A 21,528-nucleotide genomic window follows, 5' to 3' on the forward strand; every position below is an offset into this window, starting at 1 on the left:
TGTGTGTGTACTGCTACTTCCTGAACCTCCTTGCCTCTGCATCACCTTTAGGTTTAGGCAGCAGTTTCAAGGGATTTGTGTTCTTCAAAGTATGTACGTGTATGTGCATGCGTGTGTGTGTGTGTGTGTGTGTGTGTGTGTGTGTGTGTGTGTGTGTGTGTGTGTGTGTGTGTGTGTGTGTGTGTGTGTGTGTGTGTGCGTGCCACGTGTGTGTGTGTGTGTGTGTGTGTGTGTGTGTGTGTGTGTGTGTGTGTGTGGTGTAGGTAACTACATTGTACAGCTTTCAGTTGCAATGAGTTGGAGCGCAAAGTGATTAGTACATGTACTAGTAGCCACCAGGGAAACAAACAAAGTGAAAAGGAAGAGGCAGGCAGTTGGGTGTGAATACAACCGTCTGGAACACGATGTAAATCTACATAACAGGGTTGTACCAGGTAGTCGTAATCATGGTAATACGACGTCCTGGTTGAGCCATAAAATAATGCCATTGTCCATGTAAATGCACACTGTACTGAGCTACTGTCGACATGTCGTGGACATGGAAATCCGGACAACAGTCTCAACGAGCCTGTAGTTGTACAGTACTGACACACTACTGAGTCTAACCCCACCCGGCTCTCCACGCGCACTCGGCCCGGGTCTTGGCCTCGCAATGCGGCGCCGTGTGCTCGGTTGCGCCGTGTGCTTGGTTGCGCCGATCTACTGTACGCGACACTTGCGGAAAGGCATACTACTACACTAGTAGTACTAGTAAGTATTAACATGTTTTTCGATTTTGACAGCATGTTACAAGGCGAGGACGCGTAGTGCTCCTGACTACAACCATAAACCGGTAAGTAGTAGTAACTGACTGTGGTCATCGGCACTCCTGTGCCAGCAGAGTGCAATAAAAATGGCAAGTAGTTTACAGCAGCAATCCAACGCAACGTCGCTCGCTGTGCAACATGTGGCAGCTGACCATGCGTGCATGCCTAGTTGGCTTGCTAGTCGACTAGGGTCGGGACGCACGGAAACAAAGACCATCCTCCATCCTGGTGCCAGTGTTGGTATCCAGTAACAGTTATCTGCATACTTTTACCGGATACCTTGCAAGCGTGGCAAAGTAAAGTCGTCGTCGTCGCCAGCTGACTCGACCCTAGCGGCGACAAGTCATCAGCGAGCGTTTCCGTCACTGTCTAGATTTGCTTGTCATCGGGGAAAGCTAGCAGTGACTCGCGCAGGGTCCGACTCCGAGTACGGACTGTTTCCGGTGCAGCGGCGGAGGCACGGAATCAGCGATCTTACGTTGCCCGACGGCAGTGTTGGCTGCCGGGTTGGCTTGTCCATGGTACGTGCCGCCTGGATCTCGTCTTCGCGTTCCTAGTGAAACCCGGCCGACGCAGTCCGAAGCACAACGCAAGGACAAGGACGAGGAGCCATGGGTGAGTAAATGACGATGTGCGTTTTGCCTACATCATTACCATGATAACAGTCATGTCCGATAATCATGATAATCATGATTATGTGCCTTTGACTTGGAATTAGTTTGAGGCTATGTCACTATGTGTTATGTCTCACTGTGTGTACCGTACTCCGTAGTGCGCGTGTAGGTCTACCAGCACAGGGGAGAGGAGTGGGATGAACCCGCAGCTCTCATTCAGTCATTACCTTGCTCCGCCAACCCCACCCATGGCTCACACCATGGCCGATTGCCATGCTTGACACGTCCCAACGTGGAATAGGGACAAGAGGAGACTACCCCGTGTTTTCAAGTCGCTGTATGCGATGGCCCCGAAAACAATGACTGCTCGACGGGGTCATGTTTGTTTGTACTGTTCGCTAAACGATCGCCGTATGTACACGAAGCTTCCCGGGAATGTGACCATTCGCTATTTCCCGACTCACGTGATGTTAGCTTCACCCTGAGCGGAGAGGGGCGGCCCCGCTGGGGACTAAATAAAGACCACCGAGTCACCGACCGACCGTGGCCTAATGCAGTAATGACTGTGTGTACTTACGAAACCCACAACCCCCGCGGGCCGCAGTCACAAGCTAAGACCAGGGTTGACATTGGCCTTTACGTTGACATCTTATTTCAAGGATTCTCCAAAGGTAAACCGTGATGCCTACGGAAGGCAGTCAGTCTCCTAAAGAAGTCAGACACGAAATATAGCTGTGCCATGGTCATTGACATTGTGTCGGTTTACTACCTTGGAATATTTGAAAACAGGACTGACACTGTCACCATGGTCCCAGGTCTGTCGGAAGCAGTTGAGCAGTCAGCCAGTGCCCAGACTCCAGCCCTAAACCCCAACACCCTCAAGACAAAACACCGCAAGACAAAACACCCCTAGACAAAGCACCCCTAGACAAAGCACCCCTAGACAAAGCACCCCTAGACATAACACCCCTAGACAAAACACCCCTAGACAAAACACCCCCAAGACGAAACACCCCAAGACAAAGCGCAACAGGGACAATAACTTTGGGGTGGGCTGTCTTTTGAAGTGATAGACATGGTTTGAGACCAGTTTGGGATGTTTCTCAGGGATTGCATGAGACAGCCAGGACGTGCTCCACAAGCTTGACCCGGCTTCCCTGAGTCATACCGTCATACCCCTCCCCCCCCCCCCCCCCCCCCCGATGTGCAGTGCCTAGCTCGGATTAGGGGGATGCATTGTGTGATCACCAGTAATTCAACCTTCAGTCACCTGAATACTTCGACTGGCCCACATGCAGCAGCTTCTGGCTGAGGTTTGTCAGCTGCACAGTGACACTGAGTATCAGTGTAATAAAAAATGTAGCACTGTGTGCGTGCAGTGCTCGCTGTCTGCGGCAACCCGATCAAGGGAACCCCCAAATAGTGCTACCCCCAATGTGCGGATGGTCCCCCTATCCAAGGTCATTTGATTGGAAATGCTGATCCCTGTTCTAAGTCCTTGTAGTGATCCTTTGGAACAGGTGGTTGTCGTATCAGATTGGTACTCTGAGGCGTAATTATCACATCCGGCAGACTTATCCTTTGAAACAGGTGATTGCCTTGTCAGAGTGGTCACCTCACACATTTTTTGTGGTAGTATAGGACTGCGCTGTACATAGTGCTGTGTACAATTGACCTTTGCGGTAACAGCAGTCAACTAACTGTACAGTGCATGTGACCCATCATTGCAGGGAACACGGCGCAAAAGGCGTATTTGCATGGGGATCGAATTCCATGGGTTCAAAGGGATAGGTTCATTAGTTTACAAGTGTGTGTGTTTCTGTGTTTTGGTGTTCTCTTGCACAGCGAATGCCACAGCTACAACAATAATGGCGACGAGTACTGCTGCAGCGTCTATCACTACACGCGGCAGTAGCACTACTACCAACATGGTGATGAGTACAGCAAGCAGCAGCAGCAGCAGCAGCAGCAGCAGCAGTAGCATGACCAGTGCTGCCACGTCCACAACAAACACGGGCAGCAGCGGCATTCTGAGCAGCATTACGGCGGGAATCACAAGCGCCATCACTAGTGCTGGCAACGTGGTCACTGGCATCAGCTCTGTCGCCACCAGCACCAGCAGCAGCACCAGTGCTACATCAGACAGCCCTGGCATCACGTCGTCATCACCACTGCCAAGCATGAGCAGCCTTGCCAGCTCAGCCAGTACTACTACTACTACTACTACTACCGGCGGTGGCGGTAACGGCAGTGACACTGCTAACATCACTAGTCCTACCAGTGTAGCGTCCACCGTCACAAGTACACTGATGGGCGGCGTCACAACCGCAGTCAATCCCACTAGCAGCAGTGCTGCGGGCAGGGTCGACGACACCACAACCATTGTTCTCGGCACTGTTCTTGGCTTATTCCTGTTCACCACCGTAGCAGTCATACTCATTCTATGGGCAAGGCGGTGAGTGGTCTCCACATGCAGCATGTAATGCCAATTATACCAATACATATGCAGGGGTGTTTGAAAGGAAATTCAAGGTGATATTATAAGTTATTGCCAGTAAGGTTTAAACTATTCCCATTTCGGTGGAGGTGCACAGATTCGATTGGAATTATAGGACAAACTGAACGCTGCAGCTTCGTCCTCGTACCAGTACCAACTCACTCGGTTGCCCAGAAGACAACAAGTCCCGGATGTTTTTGATTTTTGGCTAAACTTCCCCTTTAGATCCACAGAGCAAAGTGCTACTTTGATTATCCGACATGCCATTATGCCACGACTCACCTTACGAAGTGGACCCAGTAACCTCTGTGCGCATTGTATACCAGTGGCCAATAAAATACGGAATGGGTAGGGTTGATGCTGAAGCAAAGGTTAACAAGTTATCCTTAGTTGTCCAACACTAATAATAATTATATCCAAGGCACCGGTGATTCAGAATGTGCAACAGTTAGTACAGTAGTGCCTGGAGTGACATCGGCTTCATTTGTTTATTTGTGATTCATTGCAGACTTCAGATGCGTGAAGATGAAGAGGTTTACGGCGATGACCGGGACTTCTCCAAGATGCACGTTGAGCCCAAGTTCACCTTTCACAACCCTGCTGCGGACTATGAAGACGATGACGAGTTAGTGGTGAGAGACTCAACAACAGCCGATGCCACGGTTGCATCCGCCATCACCGCTATGTCGACGCTGGAACGGGATAAAAACCGGTCAGACACATCGAGAAGTGAGCGATCCCAGACAAAAGCATCAATTGCTGATCATGACGTTGTGGTGGGCTCTATGAAGGATTTAGAACCAATACCAAGTACTTCGGTTACGGTGCAGCCCCTATACGAACAATCAGCAGAGACAGCGTTTCGTGCTGATGATTCTGCATTCCAAGGCGACGCTGCAGCAGCACCTGAAACCACTCAGCGAGGACACACAGATGAAGAAGGCCAGAGTGATGTTGCTGCGATCAACAAGACTCCATCGCCGGGAATTCAGCGAGGCGGGCCTCGCGGTGCCACCGTAGCTGTGGTGCGTGTGAATGCGGAAAACGAGTTTGAGGATGCCGTGCGTCTGGCCCGTAAGCCCCCGCAATCCATGAAGGTGCGCTCCACGTTCGGCGACAACGAGGAAATGCCGCTGGCAATGTAAGTCCGATTGCAATTCTTTTGCCGCAGCCTGGGATGTGCTCTCAGTGTGCATCGCAGTGCACTGGCTGTATTCACACTATTGGGCATGTACATGGTCCAAGCAGTCTGCCCAAGTGGCAGCCAACACTCTCTGTACACAAGTCACTGCTTAGTTCATGGGACGTCGTGTTTTGAGGAAACCAATCACTCTCACACCGCCCTGTTTTTCGTTTGGTAGCGCATTGCATCGCTCGCCGTGGAAATTCTCAGCCTCTTTTTTCTTCACAATGTGGATATCCGTGTTAAGGCGTGTGCTTGATTCGTAATAAAACGTGTTTTGTTGATTGTTGCAATGTCGTTGTCGCTCAGCACACACATGTCATGTGATCTTGATTGGGATTTAGACAGGTGGTGCTCTACGCCACTCCATTGTCTTTGGACGATGAAGGGTCACCAAATTCGATCAGGGAAAGCGAAAAAAATCATTTGCCACCTTTTCTTTTCATCACATGCCAGCCAGTCAGGCCTGCTATTCCGTGAAATGGAGAACCTATTTGCCAGGGGATTGTTTCCGGTCTCAAGTTTCTATGCTTGAGGTGGTTGTTCACCCGGTACATTCTTTCCTCAGCCAGTGCGTTGTGTTTGACATTGGATTCTGCATATCGCCGTGGTCATTTGCAGCAGCTCTGTTAACAGCTGTGATGTTTCATGCATGTGGTTATTAGTGACTTTGGCCGGTGACGTTTGCAGCTATTCCGGTACATGGGCTTCAGTGCAGGAGGGGGTGCTTGCGCCGCCCCTCTGCTGTACGGGCGCGTGGCACATGCCAGTGTCGCCTGGAATGTAACTCCTGCTTAGAAGCTTCATTCAGTGGAGAAGAGAGAATGTGATGAGGTTGTGCTGTGTACTTGTACTGACGGCATATTTTTTTTACCAGGCGTGGGCCATCCCCTGATTTCATAGGTGCCAAACATTTTTACGTTTTTCAAAAAGTAAATCAATAAACTGATGATGAATGTTACTACAGCGCACTGTTGTGCAGATATCAATAGCATAACTGCAGCAGATTTAGGCCACGGTTTCATGACCAGTGATAGCTACATGTACTTGTATCAGTCGTTCCTGCAACATGTGGCCTTTCCCCATGTAGAGCCCAAATCGGTTTTCATTGAATGTTCAGAAGGCCGTTTACTCGCTGCACATGTGTATTGTCACTGCTCCACGGGCCGGACTTGGAGCTGAAGCACACGTATGTAGCTGTCATGACATGTCCTGCCTGTCCTCTCTGCTGTCAGCCAAGACCGCCCGGTGTCACATTGTGTATATTCTTAGCACAATCTGTCGGCAGTAGCGCTGACCGCTTGCTGTTTACCTGGGATCATCAACGACAATACCAAGGATGTCAACTGCCGTCTCCAGGGGTTATGGAGCAACGCAGCTCACACTCTCTTCCAGAGAACCCAAAAGAATCTCTCAGCCACTCCGTGTGCTGCTTCAAGCGTTAGCTTCCGGAAGTCACAGTCCGCATGCACTATGTGAGCCTGTGCTCTCTGTGCAAGGAGGCTCTTGCAGTGGTGCTTCAGTTGGAGATGGGAGAGATCATTCAATGGAGGTGGATATCGGCCAGAACTAGCTGCCTGAAGTTGTGCACCGGGAGAGGAGATACCAACAGCACTGTCAGGTAAGAAGTTACACATGTTACCCGTGAGCTGCAGCCTGGCCGTGAACACAATGTGATGTAGCAAACATGATTGTTCAGTGAATGGTCCGGACACAAGACCTCTTCAGTTTTCCTTTGTTACATGGCAACTTGGTAGGTTTGTGATGGCAAAACATGGCAGACAGCAATATCTTGTCGGTCAGATAACATGGCGGTCCAGGGTCACAGTATACTGCTTGATATGGGGGGGGGGGGGGGTCATGTGCATGCCTCTGATTATTATAATTGCTAGAGCCGGTGCAATTCTTCATGTGTTGCAATAGTACTGGATACACCTCCCATTGAAGACATGCACTTTCAGCAGTTAAATGACATGAGACCTATGCACCGGTGCCTGGGTTGCCTGGGTTGCCTGGGTTGCTCCGCTGTGACCATGAACATACACTGATGCAGGTGAAACTCCAGGGTCTGGATCTGCTGTTGATTTGCCACTTTGTGCTGCCGTAGGAGGCAAACTTTTGGGAGCATACACACCTAACCTTACCACCACACCAGCATAACTACCTTCCCAAGTGGAGAGATTGGGTGTACGAGTAGTCATGCAATACCGACCAGGTCTTGAATGCCAATCTTCTATCTTCCGTGCTTCCGTATTTCTGTCTACATGCAGATAGTCCATTGAAACTGAAGTCATGGAGGCTAACGCCACTGCGGACACGCCCAGTACTGGACTATCAAGCAGCTACTACACACTCGTGATGGGTGTAGTCATTGCCGTTCTCGTCCCGCTCTTTCTATTCCTCGTCGTGTACCTTCTCATTAGCAACCAAAGGCTGAGAAAGACGCTTGCGGCCAGTAAGCAACCCCTCACCGAGAATAAGGATGCCAGCGATAGGGAGAAGTCGAACAAGGCAGCTAAAGGTATTGCACCCGAAACGAAGGAGGTATTGGGTTCAAGCCTGGCTGGCAGTAACGCGGAGTCACTGCGCTGTTGCGCAACACCACCAGCACAGATCGACGGACCACATTCATATGAGGATGTAGACTTCATATCTCAGCCTCTCATCCCGGCCTCGTCACTGACCAGCAGCCACCGAAGCAATACAGCCCACCACCAGCAGAATGAGATTGCTCTGAGCTTCTTGGTGGACTCACTTCAGTCCAAAGAGGCCAGCACCGACCCGGTCAGGCACACCGTGTCCGCTAAGCACCCGGTGTCTCCACTGGCTGCACCCGGTCCCACCCCACTACCAGGCGTGATGATGATGGAACGACAGAGAGCACACACAGAACATACAGCTAGTAGCAGTGGGGAGATGACTGGAGCAACGTGGCCCGTACAGCAACTTTCATCACTCATGCACATTGCCATTGATATGAGACAACAGGCCCCGTTACCAAGCCAACAGGCCTCGCTACCAAGACAACAGTCCCCGCTACCAAGCCAACATGCCCCGTTGCCAATACAACATGACTCATTACCACCACAACTACCCAGTGAACATTCTGTTAGAGTGGACAGTGCTGGCAGCAGGTCTGCTGGCGTGATGCCAGCGTCATTTCTACGGGATGATCAAGTCACCGGCGTCGAGTTCTACTCACCCGGCGACTGGAACGCAGGTGCGCTGGGACTTTCCCACGCTAGCACACCCCAGCGCCCGTATGCTGCACAACTTGGCGTGGACGATGGTGACGGCGTGTGTACCCATAGTGTGTCCGCACACTTTGCCGAGCAAGCGGAGAAAGCACAGGAGTACTGCTTGTCCATCAGAAAACGGCCACCGCTGCGAGCTGACACGACACTGCTTTACAGTGCAACAGATGACACACATGCTGACATACACACAGCAGTGTCAGCCCAGAACACACCATGCCATGCGGCAGTGACCGGCAATGATGATGCAACCAGAAGCGCAACCACCACTGGTTCAAGTGCTGCTACATGCCTGGATCCAGATACTGATGTTCCTCCATCGGCGCAGCATACGTCGTCAAGCTCTGGCCAACACATACTGCTGAGTAGCACCGGTGTTCAGGGAAGTGGCAGTGTGGCCTCACCTGCATGCACACCTGGAGATTCCGGACAGCAGTGTGGGTCTAGCATGTACTACGATATCCCTATTGATTCTAACGACGCGATGGCGTGCAGGCAAGCCGCACCGGTTCCCAGCGCACAGGGCAATGCACCTTCCAGCGCCGGCTCTCCGACACGAAAGTACGGCGTCGGCCACGAACCACCCTACTACGAGTGTCCTCTAGACTCGCCAACACAGCCGCCGGCCGGTGCACAGCGCACAAATGAGACCTACTCTTACGTGTTGCATCAGCCAAGGCTCCTGTCTTACCCAGGCGTGCGCAACGATCAGAAGGCGGAAACTGATGTTGGCTTGAGCTCTGCTGTGGGCAGTGTGTCCGCAGATCGTGCCAACACTGACCAAGCCAGCGATGTCACCGGTGTGACTGCACAGTCTTCATGGACAGCCGGTGTAGATACTCCGGAGGAAGCTGCACGGCGTAGGGTTGGTGACAATCTGATTGATCACAATGATGACACAATGTCCGGCGATGAAGTTCCGCGACAAGACGGGCAAAGTCCTGGCACGGGCAGCAAGGCGGACGGTCCGCCAAGTGGTGGCAACATTTGGACTTCTGTCTATCCACAGGATGGTGGACGGCGGATGACTATCCCACAGGATGGCGGACGGCGGGTGTCTAGCACATCGACTGATGCAGCAGTGTCACCAGCAGAGAGGCTGCACACAGACTACGATATACATGTACACATGGGTGCAGGGCATCATCCTTCAGTCATAACACTTGGAAGTGATAGCCACTCAAATCAGTCAGTCCCAAGTACAAGTGAATCAAGTATTCCTCTAGCCACCGAGAAGGCAGAAGCAACACGCACAGGTGCACACATCACTGCCAGCGTCGAAGGCTTAGATGAGGGGACAGAAGGCGACAAACAAAACAGTCTACCTCTCCGGCTTTCCCGGCCCGCCTCCACAGCAACTGTAGAGAGCAGTGGTGAGGCTGGCGTGCCACATGAGGGCAAAGAGGACAAACAAGAGCACTGTCTAGAGAGTAAAGTCTGCGATGCAGCCACTGTCGATCCTCTGGTGCATGGAGCAGCAAGTGTGCAGGAATCACCTGTGGGGCGATCACACCATTCTTCAACAGCCAGTGTAGGCCTGTGTTCAACACAACCCGAGACTAGCAGTACTCCGCCACCAGAACGACAGGCTGGAAAGCCACCCATCGCTCATCCTTGTGGAGATCGTAATGTGTACGTGACAATGACGGTTTCCCAAGAGATGGATGTTGACAATCTGGGCAGAGATGCTCTCGGTAAGATGATAACGTCTGCCAAAGCATCACGGACTAGCAGTAAGATGATAACGTCTGCCAAAGCATCACAGACTATCAGTAAGATGATAACGTCTGCCAAAGCATCACGGACTAGCAGTAGTGGTATTTACCTGCCATCAGGTGCCAATGAGACCGCCCCGCAGACTCTGACTCACGTGCTACACGATCAACCTGCCGATGATGATGATGGCCATGACACGTACGTAGTGATGGAGAAACCGTCAACGCAGTCCTCCATAATAGTTCCACAGGTTATTGTTCCACTTCACGATGAGCAGCAGAGTCTTTCTGGCCATCAGGTACCCGCATTACAGGATAGCTTGCAAACACTGCATGGTGCGGGAAGAGTGAGTATGGTTCATACTAAAGATAGTTGCAATCTTCACCAGGAAGATGCTGAGACCGCCGCGGCAGTGGACGTGTGCATACGCAGTGCAGAAGTGGCAAACTCACCGGAGTGCAGCCCCTCTATAAAACCAACACCAGACAAGCAACACACATCGTCGGATGGCTCTTCGCGAAAATGCCCACAGTCACCAAAGTCGCCACCGCAGTCTCGGCATCGCAAACGCTCCAGTCGCAGAAAGCCGCGCAAGGACTCCAGCTCATCATCAGTTCCCCGCTCTCTAGGTTCCGAGAGCATGAGGACCAGCTGTGACAATACAGCAGAGGATACACGGCAGTCAAGCATGACTGTATCGGAATTGCCACCCGCAGTCTCTTCCAACACACTGGATTCACTAGTGAATCGAGATCGGGCTATCGCGGCCTGCACCCACCGGCAAAGCAGAGGCCCGTACAGAAGAATGGCAGATTCAGACCTGGAAGACTATCAGATAATCAGTGATGAGGATGAGGATGACGAGGACAGCGATTATGAACGCATCAAAGACGATACTGGAGGAACTCGGGATGAAGCCAACGGCAAACGCAATCATCTCAGTGAATCTGGTCGATCAGCCAGATTAGGCTTCCTAGGTCAGGTCCAGCCGGAGGAGAGTGACGATGTGTGGCAAGCAGTTTCCATCCCAGAGGAGATTGAATCAGATTGTGACTGGCCATGCGTGTACGACGACGACGACGATGATGCCATGGACGAAAAAGGCTCACAAATTGCACCTTACGCGTCCGGGGATGAGTACACGGAGGAAGCCATGCTCCAGCGGCGACGTCATCTCGGAACTGCTGGCTCCGTCATACCGACGTACAATTCCGAAGACGAGCTGCTGGATGATTACGCTGGAAGGCAGCGCATGAGGGACATTGAGGTCAACCCCGGCCTGGCTGCACTGGGGAATGCCGGACATATCCAAGACAATATGCGCACACCTGTACCGCTCCCACGGCGTTGAGCAGTTTAAAAGTACAATTTCCAGTAGTAAAAGCTGCTAAGCAGCACTTGATATGATGAAAGATTTCAATCTTGAGTTTCCCCTTTTTTTTAACATCCTAGGCTGCAAGTACCCCTTCCCCTGTACATATGCTGACATGGTTAACACACCATCTATCATGCTGCCTGACTCGTGATGATTGTGCATGAACCTCGGAGTACTAGTAGCACCATACCAGTAGCCTCGTTACACTGTTGTATTATAATTCTTGAGTTTCAAACTAGCTTTCAGTACACCACCACCACCATCTCCACTAGTCCCCGACACTGCACTACACAGAGATGAGCAGCAAGCTTAGTTAGAGGCATTTGCACCTTTTTTTGTCGCAAGTCGTTGGTGTTTCCATAGGCATACTGTGCCCGGTATGTGTTTTTCTGGTGCTTTCTAGAAGTGTGATGGATGATCACAATGTATACCACACTGTGGAACCATGCTACTGAACTTGATTGCTCCAGACCGCAGTGTCGTCTGGCAATGAAAGTGACTTCAGTGTGGTGTGCGTACGCTGGCGAGATCTATGTTGGGGGAGTTCTTTGTGCTTCGTGAGAGAATATTGTAGATTATGGTTTTCAACAGGCTTTGTGCTCGTGAATGGTACCGAGTCTCTGAATCAATGGTCTTCTTGTGTGAATAGCCATTGTTTTGCTTTACATGAATAATAATAATATTCGCGGGATCCGCGTTAGCATCACTTGAATGTTCAGAAACACACAAGCTATAGCCTTCGCTTCCGCAGGCCACCACTATGCCTTTACACCTTACATGAACACACTTTAATAATATTGTGGGCACTGACAGTTGACATCCACTGTTCAATGTATGGGTCATCTATCAGAGCTTGTCTATGACTCATCATGATGTCATTCTCTGTGTTCCTCCATGTGTCTGTGCATGTTCCGGATTGCAGTGACTTTGAGCAGGTGCTGGCCCGCTCCACGCCAGAGCGTTCCGACACCGAGCCGGCCGGCCGGGACACCATCAGCAGGGCCAAGTCACCCAAGGACAGGGACAGCGGTTCCTGTACCCCTGTGTCCGCGCGTCAGGAGATGACAGACAGGCGTGCTAGCTTGACGCCATCGCTGCAGGTAACATTGTGCGCGGATGACGCCGACGCACTGCCGGGTAATAGACTTCGAACGGAAAGTGTCACAGAGGAAGGCGATACTATTGTATATCCGCTTGGTCAACCGCCACCCAAACGACCCATAACCCCCAAACCTAACCGCCAGCTTCGCCCCACCTCAACGACATCTATTGGGTCCACAAACAGCGCAGGGTACAATAGCACAACTAATTCACGTCCCAATTCTATGACAGAGTAGACAACTGTTCTATGACAGAGTAGACAAAGTGCTTGCTGAACAGTTACTAGATGCATGCCGAGCGTTTTGTCTCGGTCTTCTCTACTAGTCACCATTCCTGAGGGAAATTGATGAATGTAGCTATAGCAAGGACTCAGTAATTGCATTTCCTAAATGTCTACATGTATGCTTACAGTGAAATTAGTCGTCCTTGTTGCTATAGCTATATTAACTATAACTGCTGTCTCAGAAACGCTTGTTTACTTAAAATTGATGAACTTGAAATATCTAGCCCGCATCAGCACCGGCATTCTGTGCTTTTAAATCATTTTAACCATTCTCTTTCTGCTCAAGCACCTTATGCATGCGCCGGGAGAAGTCTCCCTCCTTGCTTGGGTGAATTCAATGACTCAGGGATGATTGGATGACAGTTCCAGTAATTCAATAGCTCTGCATAGAATAGCCTACGGTTGCTGATCATGAGAAACCAGTTTGACGTCAGTGACAAGGAGTGTAGCCGGGTATTGTTGGAAATAATTCCTGAGAGTCGCTTTGTGTGAATCTCAATCTTTCTGATTTCTATACAATCATGTTCTCTATGGTGTTGGGCACGGTGTGAGGATGCAGTGGAAGTTGCCTGCTGCTTCGCTGGGTATCAATCTGGGATTGCACTGTTATGAACTGAGTGGAGACGGAGTCACGGGGAGGGTGTGTTGGTGTGTGTGTGTGTGGAGGGGGGGGGGGGGGGGGGGGTGACCACTGCCAAACATTGGCATGCAACAGCGAAGCACAATCAGTCATGTACCTACATCGGTACAGTAAAATGTATGCCTGAATAAAAATAATGGAAACGTTGGAGAGAGCTGAGTGCCTCAAAGTTGATATATACTTGAGCTACAACAATCTACAAAAGGAGGAAAGACGGTCATTTGGTTATCATTCACTACTACTATAAAAATGTCACGGTGTCACCTCTAGTCTAAGAAAGAGACAATCTGTGCAGAGTAGAGTACTATACGTATTGATCTAGTTGTTGTCTCAATCGAAATATGGTCAGCAACATTTTTTAAATCAATGTGATTCACTCAAGAACAGGGATAGGATATCAACTAATCATCAACAGTGGGGGTTTAGGTTTTACAGTCACATTGCCTGTTCCACAGTTCTCTTGCATTCATATAGCGAACGACTTCCGCTCGGTGTTGACTGACATAGTCATTTCGCCGTCGTCATCATCAGCGACATCGCGCTCACCAAGCTGATTACCTAGACCAGTCAAGTTAGGGTTAAAGCGCTTTGCCTGGACAGAGGCATCGCCTGTTTCTTGCCCCCTGGAGTGCGACTGGCTATCTGACTCCTGAGCATATGTCGATTTGATGGTACCACGGATTAGACGTGATTGCTCCGATTGAGGCACGCGGGGATTTGATGATTGCCTTCTCTTCTGTGGTCTAAGCCTTGCACAGCAGCGGTATAAACACAACGCCAGGAACGACTTGATACGTTGTCTAAGCTTCGGTGAGAAAAGGATGAAAATAACACCATTCGTCAGGCCTTCACTGCAGTCGCCAAACGTCTGGAGAATGAGAAACACACACACACACACACACACACACACACACACACACACACACACACACTTGTACTTGCTCCCTGCCAAAAATGGTCACGTGGGTCTCCCCGGGAGAGGGGAGAGAGACTCAAAAGGAATCTTGGAAAGATGACTCAATTGGCCATTGAACCACCCAACGGCCGACACCCCCTGAAATCCCCAATCTAGGGTGGACTTGAAATAATCCCACTTATGGGCTCACCACACCTCAGTAAGTGGGTGAGGACAAGGTGCAGAAAAAGGATTGACGGCATCAGGGTATCCGTCCCGGGATCCAACTGCAGGTACCCCTGCCCCCAGTGAAGGTAATACTTGGTACTAGTGTGGGTGGCTAAATCAGAGTGGATCTGATAAAAGCTTCACTAGCACCATTGATTACACAAGAGTTTATCTATCCAGAAATAGTCCATGATTAACAGGTATGTATACTTCAAATAGAAAGTATATTATGAACCCTGAAACCAACAAAGGTGGTAGGTACAGTCAGACCTCGCTTAACCGCACACATCTGTTTTCCACAAAAACATCCGGATAGGCGAGGTAACCGGATAACTGAACACACATACTGAATATGCATGTGGCATGTCAAAAGCAGTGACATCATACATACATGTAGACGGGTCCTATGCAGTACGCCTAGCGTGCCCAGTATGTAAAACAAGCGAGAAAAATGACAAGTGCATGCAACTGAGTGCTGTCCGCACACACCCAGCAGGTCAAGGACCTCATTTACTTGTACAACTCATTGATACTAGCTTCTGCAGGCGCTAGCCAGCCACATGCAACCGGATACGACGAAGCATTTTGTACACATTTTAACCAGTTTGTACACAAAATCATGCACCGGTATGCGGATCGCGAGGTCCGGTTATGTTGTATGCATAACATATGCTGCACATCGGTAACCAGCGATTTTCTTCCGGATGGCGAGGGATCCGGATAAACGAGGACCGGATAAACGAGGACCGGATAAACGAGGACCGGATAAACGAGGACCGGATAAACGAGGACCGGATAAACGAGGACCGGATAAACGAGGACCGGATAAACGAGGACCGGATAAACGAGGACCGGATACGCGAGGTCTGACTGTACAACAATACACCTTCAAGCAGCCGAGCCCGTTGGCAACAGGCCCAACACTATCTGACATAAGTGTACCCACCAACCGAACTAGCTGGCACACACACACGCACACACACACGCACACGCACACACACACACACACACACACACACACACACACACACACACACACACACACACATGATAGCGGTGTCAGACAAAGCAGAAGCGGGAATGTCTCTTTTTAAAATCTCCAGGGTGGGAGAAGACACGACCATATACGAAGCGGCATTCCTTCACCGCCATCCACTGAGGCCTCAGACGACGGCACAACCTTTGGTACATGTACTTTGAAGTAACAGGACTTGTATTCAAGTATTTTGTGTATGCAGCTAGTAGGGTCAGTGTTCATTGCTATATTTAATATTTATACAGCAATCCAGGACTTTTCCTCCCAAGCAAGTCTATCTCTGATTAGGTCCCTGGCTTTGATTGGGGAAACAAATGAGGTTATGCGAATAATGTCATGTAATGATGGTGGTGAGTCAGCGGACCCACTTATGGGCGCCGCTATGTATCATGTGACAGCGTGAGCTGGCAGTTGCCTTGGTTTTGTTTTGAGCCAGTGCATCGCTGTGCGGTGACTTCGCCAAAGCATCTCAGCTGATGATGTAAGCGCACAGCCACCTATAGTGAGGTGATGAGTACCGCACTCACGATGTCCAGCTCTAACTTAGTTACCATTGCTGTCTAATGATCTTCGACATGACTCTCAGTGTTGCAACAAATACTAGTAAACTTGCTCAATTGTTTTGTCTACATAGCCAGTCGAGCTTGTTCATTCAACAGGTCCCTAACACGACGCCACCATCGCTGTCAGAAAAGACTTGCTGCCTACAAGTGTAGCTTCAGTGACCTTTACCAGAATGCTAGTTGGAATGGTTGGATGACAACCACATCTACGTGCGCATCACATATGGCGCAGTGGTATATGCAGCGATTTCCAATCGAGAGGTTGCGGGTTCGATTCCCGCCGATTATGGTCACACACACACACACACACACACGCATACACACATATATCTTTCTTCTCTTTCTCAGACTCCTCCTGACCTTTCTTACATTCTCCGGGGTGGTTACCAACAGCCAGTGCATGCCGGAGTATGTGGTGTGATGTGCGCGGGAAAAAATGAAAAGACCAAAAAAGTAGGGATTCACTGGCCAGAAAAGCCACTTCATAGCTGTGTGGTGTAGACCAGGCTGAAAAGTGGCGATCAATTCTTCAGCCTTGCAAGCTGTTGTATGGTGTAATCCCAGCACACATTGCTAGGAGTGCATGTGCATCATGTATGTGTCAACCATGCAAACATTGCTCACCTCCAGTGCCAGCAGCACTTGCTGCCCCGGGGACAGCGACCGGCTGTCGTTGGTTGAGCTCAGGGAGAAAATGGTGCGCATGGGTCCCCAGATGTGCAGCAGGAAGTAGATGATTGGGATCCAGGTGAGTTTACGGTCAACGGTGGAGGCAGCCGACATAGCGCTACGTGTGACCATGAATGAAGTGCCACGGTTGGTTTTCTGGCCAGGTGGATCAGGTGACACACAGGAGCATGAATATATTATATTGTCACTTTCAACGGCTAATGTTATTCGGAACTTATTCCTAACCTTGACTACATGCATACCCGCGGTGGTGTAGTGCACTCTTACCTCGACTGTTTTGTATGCAGTGACATCACAAGCTTTGGTTTGCCACTCTATAGTCTATATACAAGCATACACGATGATGTTGTTCACATAAGCTCTCTACTGCGACAGGTACACGTAATAACGTTACCTAGCAACCCCTCCTCCACCATTCAGTAATGAGACGGGTAACACCTAGCAACCCCTCCTCCACCATTCAGTATTGAGACGGGTAATACCTAGCAACCCCTCCTCCACCATTCAGTAATGAGGCGGGTAACACCTAGCGACCCCTCCTCCACCATTCAGTAATGAGGCGGGTAATACCTAGCGACCCCTCCTCCACCATTCAGTAATGAGACGGGTAATACCTAGCAACCCCTCCTCCACCATTCAGTAATGAGATGGGTAATACCTAGCGACCCCTCCTCCACCATTCAGTAATGAGACGGGTAATACCTAGCGACCCCTCCTCCACCATTCAGTAATGAGACGGGTAATACCTAGCGACCCCTCCTCCACCATTCAGTAATGAGACGGGTAATACCTAGCGACCCCTCCTCCACCATTCAGTAATGAGACGGGTAATACCTAGCGACCCCTCCTCCACCATTCAGTAATGAGACGGGTAATACCTAGCGACCCCTCCTCCACCATTCAGTAATGAGACGGGTAATACCTAGCGACCCCTCCGCCACCATTCAGTAATGAGATGGGTAATACCTAGCGACCCCTCCTCCACCATTCAGTAATGAGATGGGTAATACCTAGCGACCCCTCCTCCACCATCCAGTAATGAGACGGGTAATACCTAGCGACCCCTCCTCCACCATTCAGTAATGAGACGGGTAATACCTAGCGACCCCTCCTCCACCATTCAGTAATGAGATGGGTAATACCTAGCGACCCCTCCTCCACCATTCAGTAATGAGACGGGTAATACCTAGCGACCCCTCCTCCACCATTCAGTAATGAGATGGGTAATACCTAGCGACCCCTCCTCCACCATTCAGTAATGAGATGGGTAATACCTAGCGACCCCTCCTCCACCATTCAGTAATGAGACGGGTAATACCTAGCGACCCCTCCTCCACCATTCAGTAATGAGATGGGTAATACCTAGCGACCCCTCCTCCACCATCCAGTAATGAGATGGGTAATACCTAGCGACCCCTCCTCCACCATTCAGTAATGAGACGGGTAATACCTAGCGACCCCTCCTCCACCATTCAGTAATGAGATGGGTAATACCTAGCGACCCCTCCTCCACCATCCTATACCTCCAATCCCAGTCAGTGCTGATAGTACAATGTCAGCCAGGGTCGTTGCAAGGTATTTTAGGGTGGTATGGTCAGCCACCTGAAGTACAGTTTACTCGTGGGGTTGGGGTGGCTCCTCTGAAAACAATTCCGAAATTTAGAGCCCAAACCAGTGAATTTTATTGATTCACGGGTACAGGCCTTGATAATTCTATTGAATTCCAAGAGTAAGCTATGGGTGTGGAGGGGAGGGGGGGGGGGGGGGAGGATGGTGGTTGATCTGCAATGCTCCACATACCCTTGCGCCAATCCTCACACATCACCTGAAAGTGCCGCTATTGACGCTTTGAGGGGTCTGCCACCCGCATTGATACCGAAGGGAACTCCACCACAGCATCAAGATAAATAAGATAATTATTACAACTAACTACTGCGGTTAGCATCAGAATAGCCTCTATGTAACCATAGTAACTGCAGATGAGATGAGATGCAGATGAGGTGATGCCAGATAATACATGGCTGCATTGAGGGACGTGAGATCATGCATGCCTACTGGTTCAGCCGTAGGACTAGACCATGACCATGTATCATGTGCAGTGTGTGTGGGTGTAGTGTGTGTGTGGGTGTAGTGTGGGTGGGTGTAGTGTGGGTGGGTGTAGTGGGTGGGTGTAGTGTGTGTGGGTGTAGTGTGTGTGGGTGTAGTGTGGGTGTAGTGTGGGTGTGTGGGTGTAGTGTGTGTGGGTGTAGTGTGTGTGGGTGTAGTGTGTGTGGGTGTAGTGTGTGTGGGTGTAGTGTAGTGTAGTGTGGGTGTACAGCTTACCTCCTTATAGATGTGGTATTTGATGATGACGTAGAACGTGATGGTGCAGATGATGGCCAGAAAGCTCCAGCCATCGCCGACCAGGAACGACCACATGATGTAGGCCTGGTCTCCGCCGATTTTAGGATCCTTGGCGTCGCGCAGGATACACCACTGTGCAGTGTTGCGTGCCTGCACATCTACCCCGGTCTTGCCGAAACCGTACGCGAATGCTGCCACGACGAAGCCACATCCCCAGCACACCGCGTGCACCACGTTGGGACAGCGCGCGTTGCCCCAGGCCGACTCGCGCACGATGATCACGAAGAGGTAGAACGCCAGCGCACACGTCCACAGGTACTCGGCAATGCCCACGCATATGAGCAGCGTGGCCTGCACCTGACACTGTATGTTATCCGACGACACGTTGCTGTGATGTGCGCTGGTCCACAGCACACCCCATATCACCATGGCATTGCCGATGATGTCACTCAGCGAGATGTAGGCCAAGATCTCACGCGACGTCGTGCGCATGTCGCTATACTTCAGGAAGAAATAGAGAATGGCAAAAGAGCCGAGAGACGATACGACACTGGACACGACAGCGAGGTCCGTTGTCCAGACTTGCAGGTCGATGGTCGGCAGGTCGGACGAAGTTGTCGGACTAGGCGCCGTGGCGTTGCCTGGGAGTTTCAGCAAGTCCATGCCTAACTGGGGTCTAGAACTGAGTGTGTTTCAAGGACCACGTGCACAGCACAATGCTAACAGCCAGTGTTAGCTTGGATACTTGTTCCACTATCACCCACACCTTCCTGCACCTCCCTGCACCTCCTGGCACTGAGGACACACTTCTTTCCACTAGGACCAGGCGCTGTTGCTATCAGTGCTTGCAAGTGTAGCAATTCAACACAAAAGGAGCTGCGAGATTTCGCCTCTGCACAGGCAGTGCAGCTAGTGTACTGCCGCCTCTTGCTACTGATCCGTCTGCTCTACATCCATTCCTTGCCCGGCCGCACACCATGCGCCCGAGAGATCTGTAGTTGTTGACTCAGTTTTTTTGTTTTCTCCCACACTGACCGCTAAATTCTCACTCCAACTGCGGATCTAGCGGTGTTGCCTTACACTTAGAGCATACAAGCTGAGTTTCTGGACACAGTCATTATCTGTGCATAATTATTATGGGCATTAGACGGTATAGTACTATACTGGAAATCAAACAAAATCTTTTTGTTTGGCAAGGCGGGCCCGGGCCGCTAAAATCTGTCTCGCCTTCACGGAATGGATGGGAAACGCAACCAACCCGACACTGTTGCCTGTGACAGTACAGTGTTGGGGCTCTTCGCCGTGCTCCGGTGGCAGATAATCAGCAACTCTACTCTTCCTTCTTCTAGCACCAGACCGGCCCGGTCAAGAACACGCTGTGCAGGTAGGCGATATTAGGTAAAATGATCAGTGGCTGTGCAGTGACTACATCGTAACATGATTGTAGTGGTGGAAGCCCATTGCTATCGTTGCTTGCGCTTCTCGTACACGGTACAGACTGTTGTCGCGTCGAACGACGTCTGTCAGTGACTGTGTAGCGCAGTGACCAGTGTCACCCCATGCCATGGCCCATGGCCCACTCTACACTTGAAGCAATGACTTCATGGCTTTTTTTCCTTCTCCCCAAATCTTCGTCTGTGATGAGGGACTTGACAATCATTGTGCCTGTGCGCCATGCCCATACTGTCATAGTGCACGGACAGGTCGGCCGGATCGGTGTCAAGCTCCCTGCCATGTGCTATCTTGAAGTAACTTAGTTGAAGTGCCACCGCCTGTTTTGATGTCGGTGGTCGCAGACTGACTCAGTATGAACATAGCCTGATCATGTGTGTACGTGTGTGTGTGTGTGTGTGTGTGTGTGTGATGTGTGTGTGTGTGTGTGTGTGTGTGTGTGTGTGTGCGCGCGCACGCAAATGTGTGTGTGTGTGTGCGTGTGTGCGTGTGTGTGTAGAACTTACTACTACTAGAAGTCGAAATAATGGTCAACTAACTTGATGGTCAAAATTAATGGTAGAAGTACGGGTGTCGAATCGACAAAAAACCGTCTGATCATGTCTGTCAATGGTGTCGAAACACTGACTGTGCTCAGTTGCTCTCCTGCTGAAAGTACACTGAACATGGAACATTCGTTCAGAAGGATTTGTTCGAGTCTGGCTTCAGAAGTCAACTCTGTACTGTACTGTACTTTGAACTACTTTCCGTGAAATATCCAATGATGGACGGGATGGCTCAGTTATTATTGCTGAATTAGGTCTCGGCGGATAATGCTTGAAAACTTGGCAGCTTGTATCATTCCGCTAAAAA

At 50.5% G+C, this 21,528-nt stretch overlaps 3 protein-coding genes across 3 annotated transcripts; 2 read left to right on the forward strand and 1 right to left on the reverse strand.

The window, feature by feature from the left end:
* The first annotated feature begins 1,001 nt into the window (after positions 1-1,001).
* LOC135815394 (uncharacterized) lies at positions 1,002-13,369 on the forward strand. The gene is made up of 4 exons (XM_065328685.1): positions 1,002-1,421; positions 3,266-3,875; positions 4,426-5,058; positions 12,368-13,369. The coding sequence occupies exons 1-4, from the start codon at positions 1,418-1,420 to the stop codon at positions 12,780-12,782; spliced, it is 1,662 nt and encodes a 553-aa protein (XP_065184757.1). The 5' UTR covers positions 1,002-1,417; the 3' UTR covers positions 12,783-13,369.
* LOC135815393 (mucin-19-like) lies at positions 5,561-11,940 on the forward strand. The gene is made up of 2 exons (XM_065328683.1): positions 5,561-6,721; positions 7,371-11,940. The coding sequence occupies exon 2, from the start codon at positions 7,393-7,395 to the stop codon at positions 11,419-11,421; it is 4,029 nt and encodes a 1,342-aa protein (XP_065184755.1). The 5' UTR covers positions 5,561-6,721; positions 7,371-7,392; the 3' UTR covers positions 11,422-11,940.
* A 185-nt stretch (positions 13,370-13,554) lies between the features above and the next one.
* LOC135815395 (uncharacterized) lies at positions 13,555-20,630 on the reverse strand. The gene is made up of 3 exons (XM_065328686.1): positions 19,204-20,630; positions 16,816-17,016; positions 13,555-14,337 (listed from the first exon to the last, which is right to left on the reverse strand). Exons 1-3 carry the CDS (start codon positions 19,885-19,887, stop codon positions 13,936-13,938), a joined length of 1,287 nt encoding a protein of 428 aa, XP_065184758.1. The 5' UTR covers positions 19,888-20,630; the 3' UTR covers positions 13,555-13,935.
* Between the last annotated feature and the right edge of the window lie 898 nt (positions 20,631-21,528).

This window comes from Sycon ciliatum, chromosome 4 (assembly GCF_964019385.1).
Source record: "Sycon ciliatum chromosome 4, ocSycCili1.1, whole genome shotgun sequence".
NCBI classification, from domain to species: domain Eukaryota; kingdom Metazoa; phylum Porifera; class Calcarea; order Leucosolenida; family Sycettidae; genus Sycon; species Sycon ciliatum.

Bases quoted from the DNA above. Each gene is read 5' to 3' on its own strand.
- LOC135815394 (XM_065328685.1), top strand. The intron at 3,876-4,425 runs GTGAGTGGTCTC...GATTCATTGCAG, and splicing joins CTCATTCTATGGGCAAGGCG to ACTTCAGATGCGTGAAGATG. The intron at 5,059-12,367 runs GTAAGTCCGATT...TCCGGATTGCAG, and splicing joins GAGGAAATGCCGCTGGCAAT to TGACTTTGAGCAGGTGCTGG.
- LOC135815393 (XM_065328683.1), top strand. From the start codon at position 7,393: ATGGAGGCTAACGCCACTGCGGACACGCCCAGTACTGGACTATCAAGC.
- LOC135815395 (XM_065328686.1), bottom strand. From the start codon at position 19,887: ATGGACTTGCTGAAACTCCCAGGCAACGCCACGGCGCCTAGTCCGACA. The intron at 17,017-19,203 runs GTAAGCTGTACA...CCACCTGGCCAG, and splicing joins AATACCACATCTATAAGGAG to AAAACCAACCGTGGCACTTC. The intron at 14,338-16,815 runs GTGAGCAATGTT...CTCATTCTCCAG, and splicing joins AAGTGCTGCTGGCACTGGAG to ACGTTTGGCGACTGCAGTGA.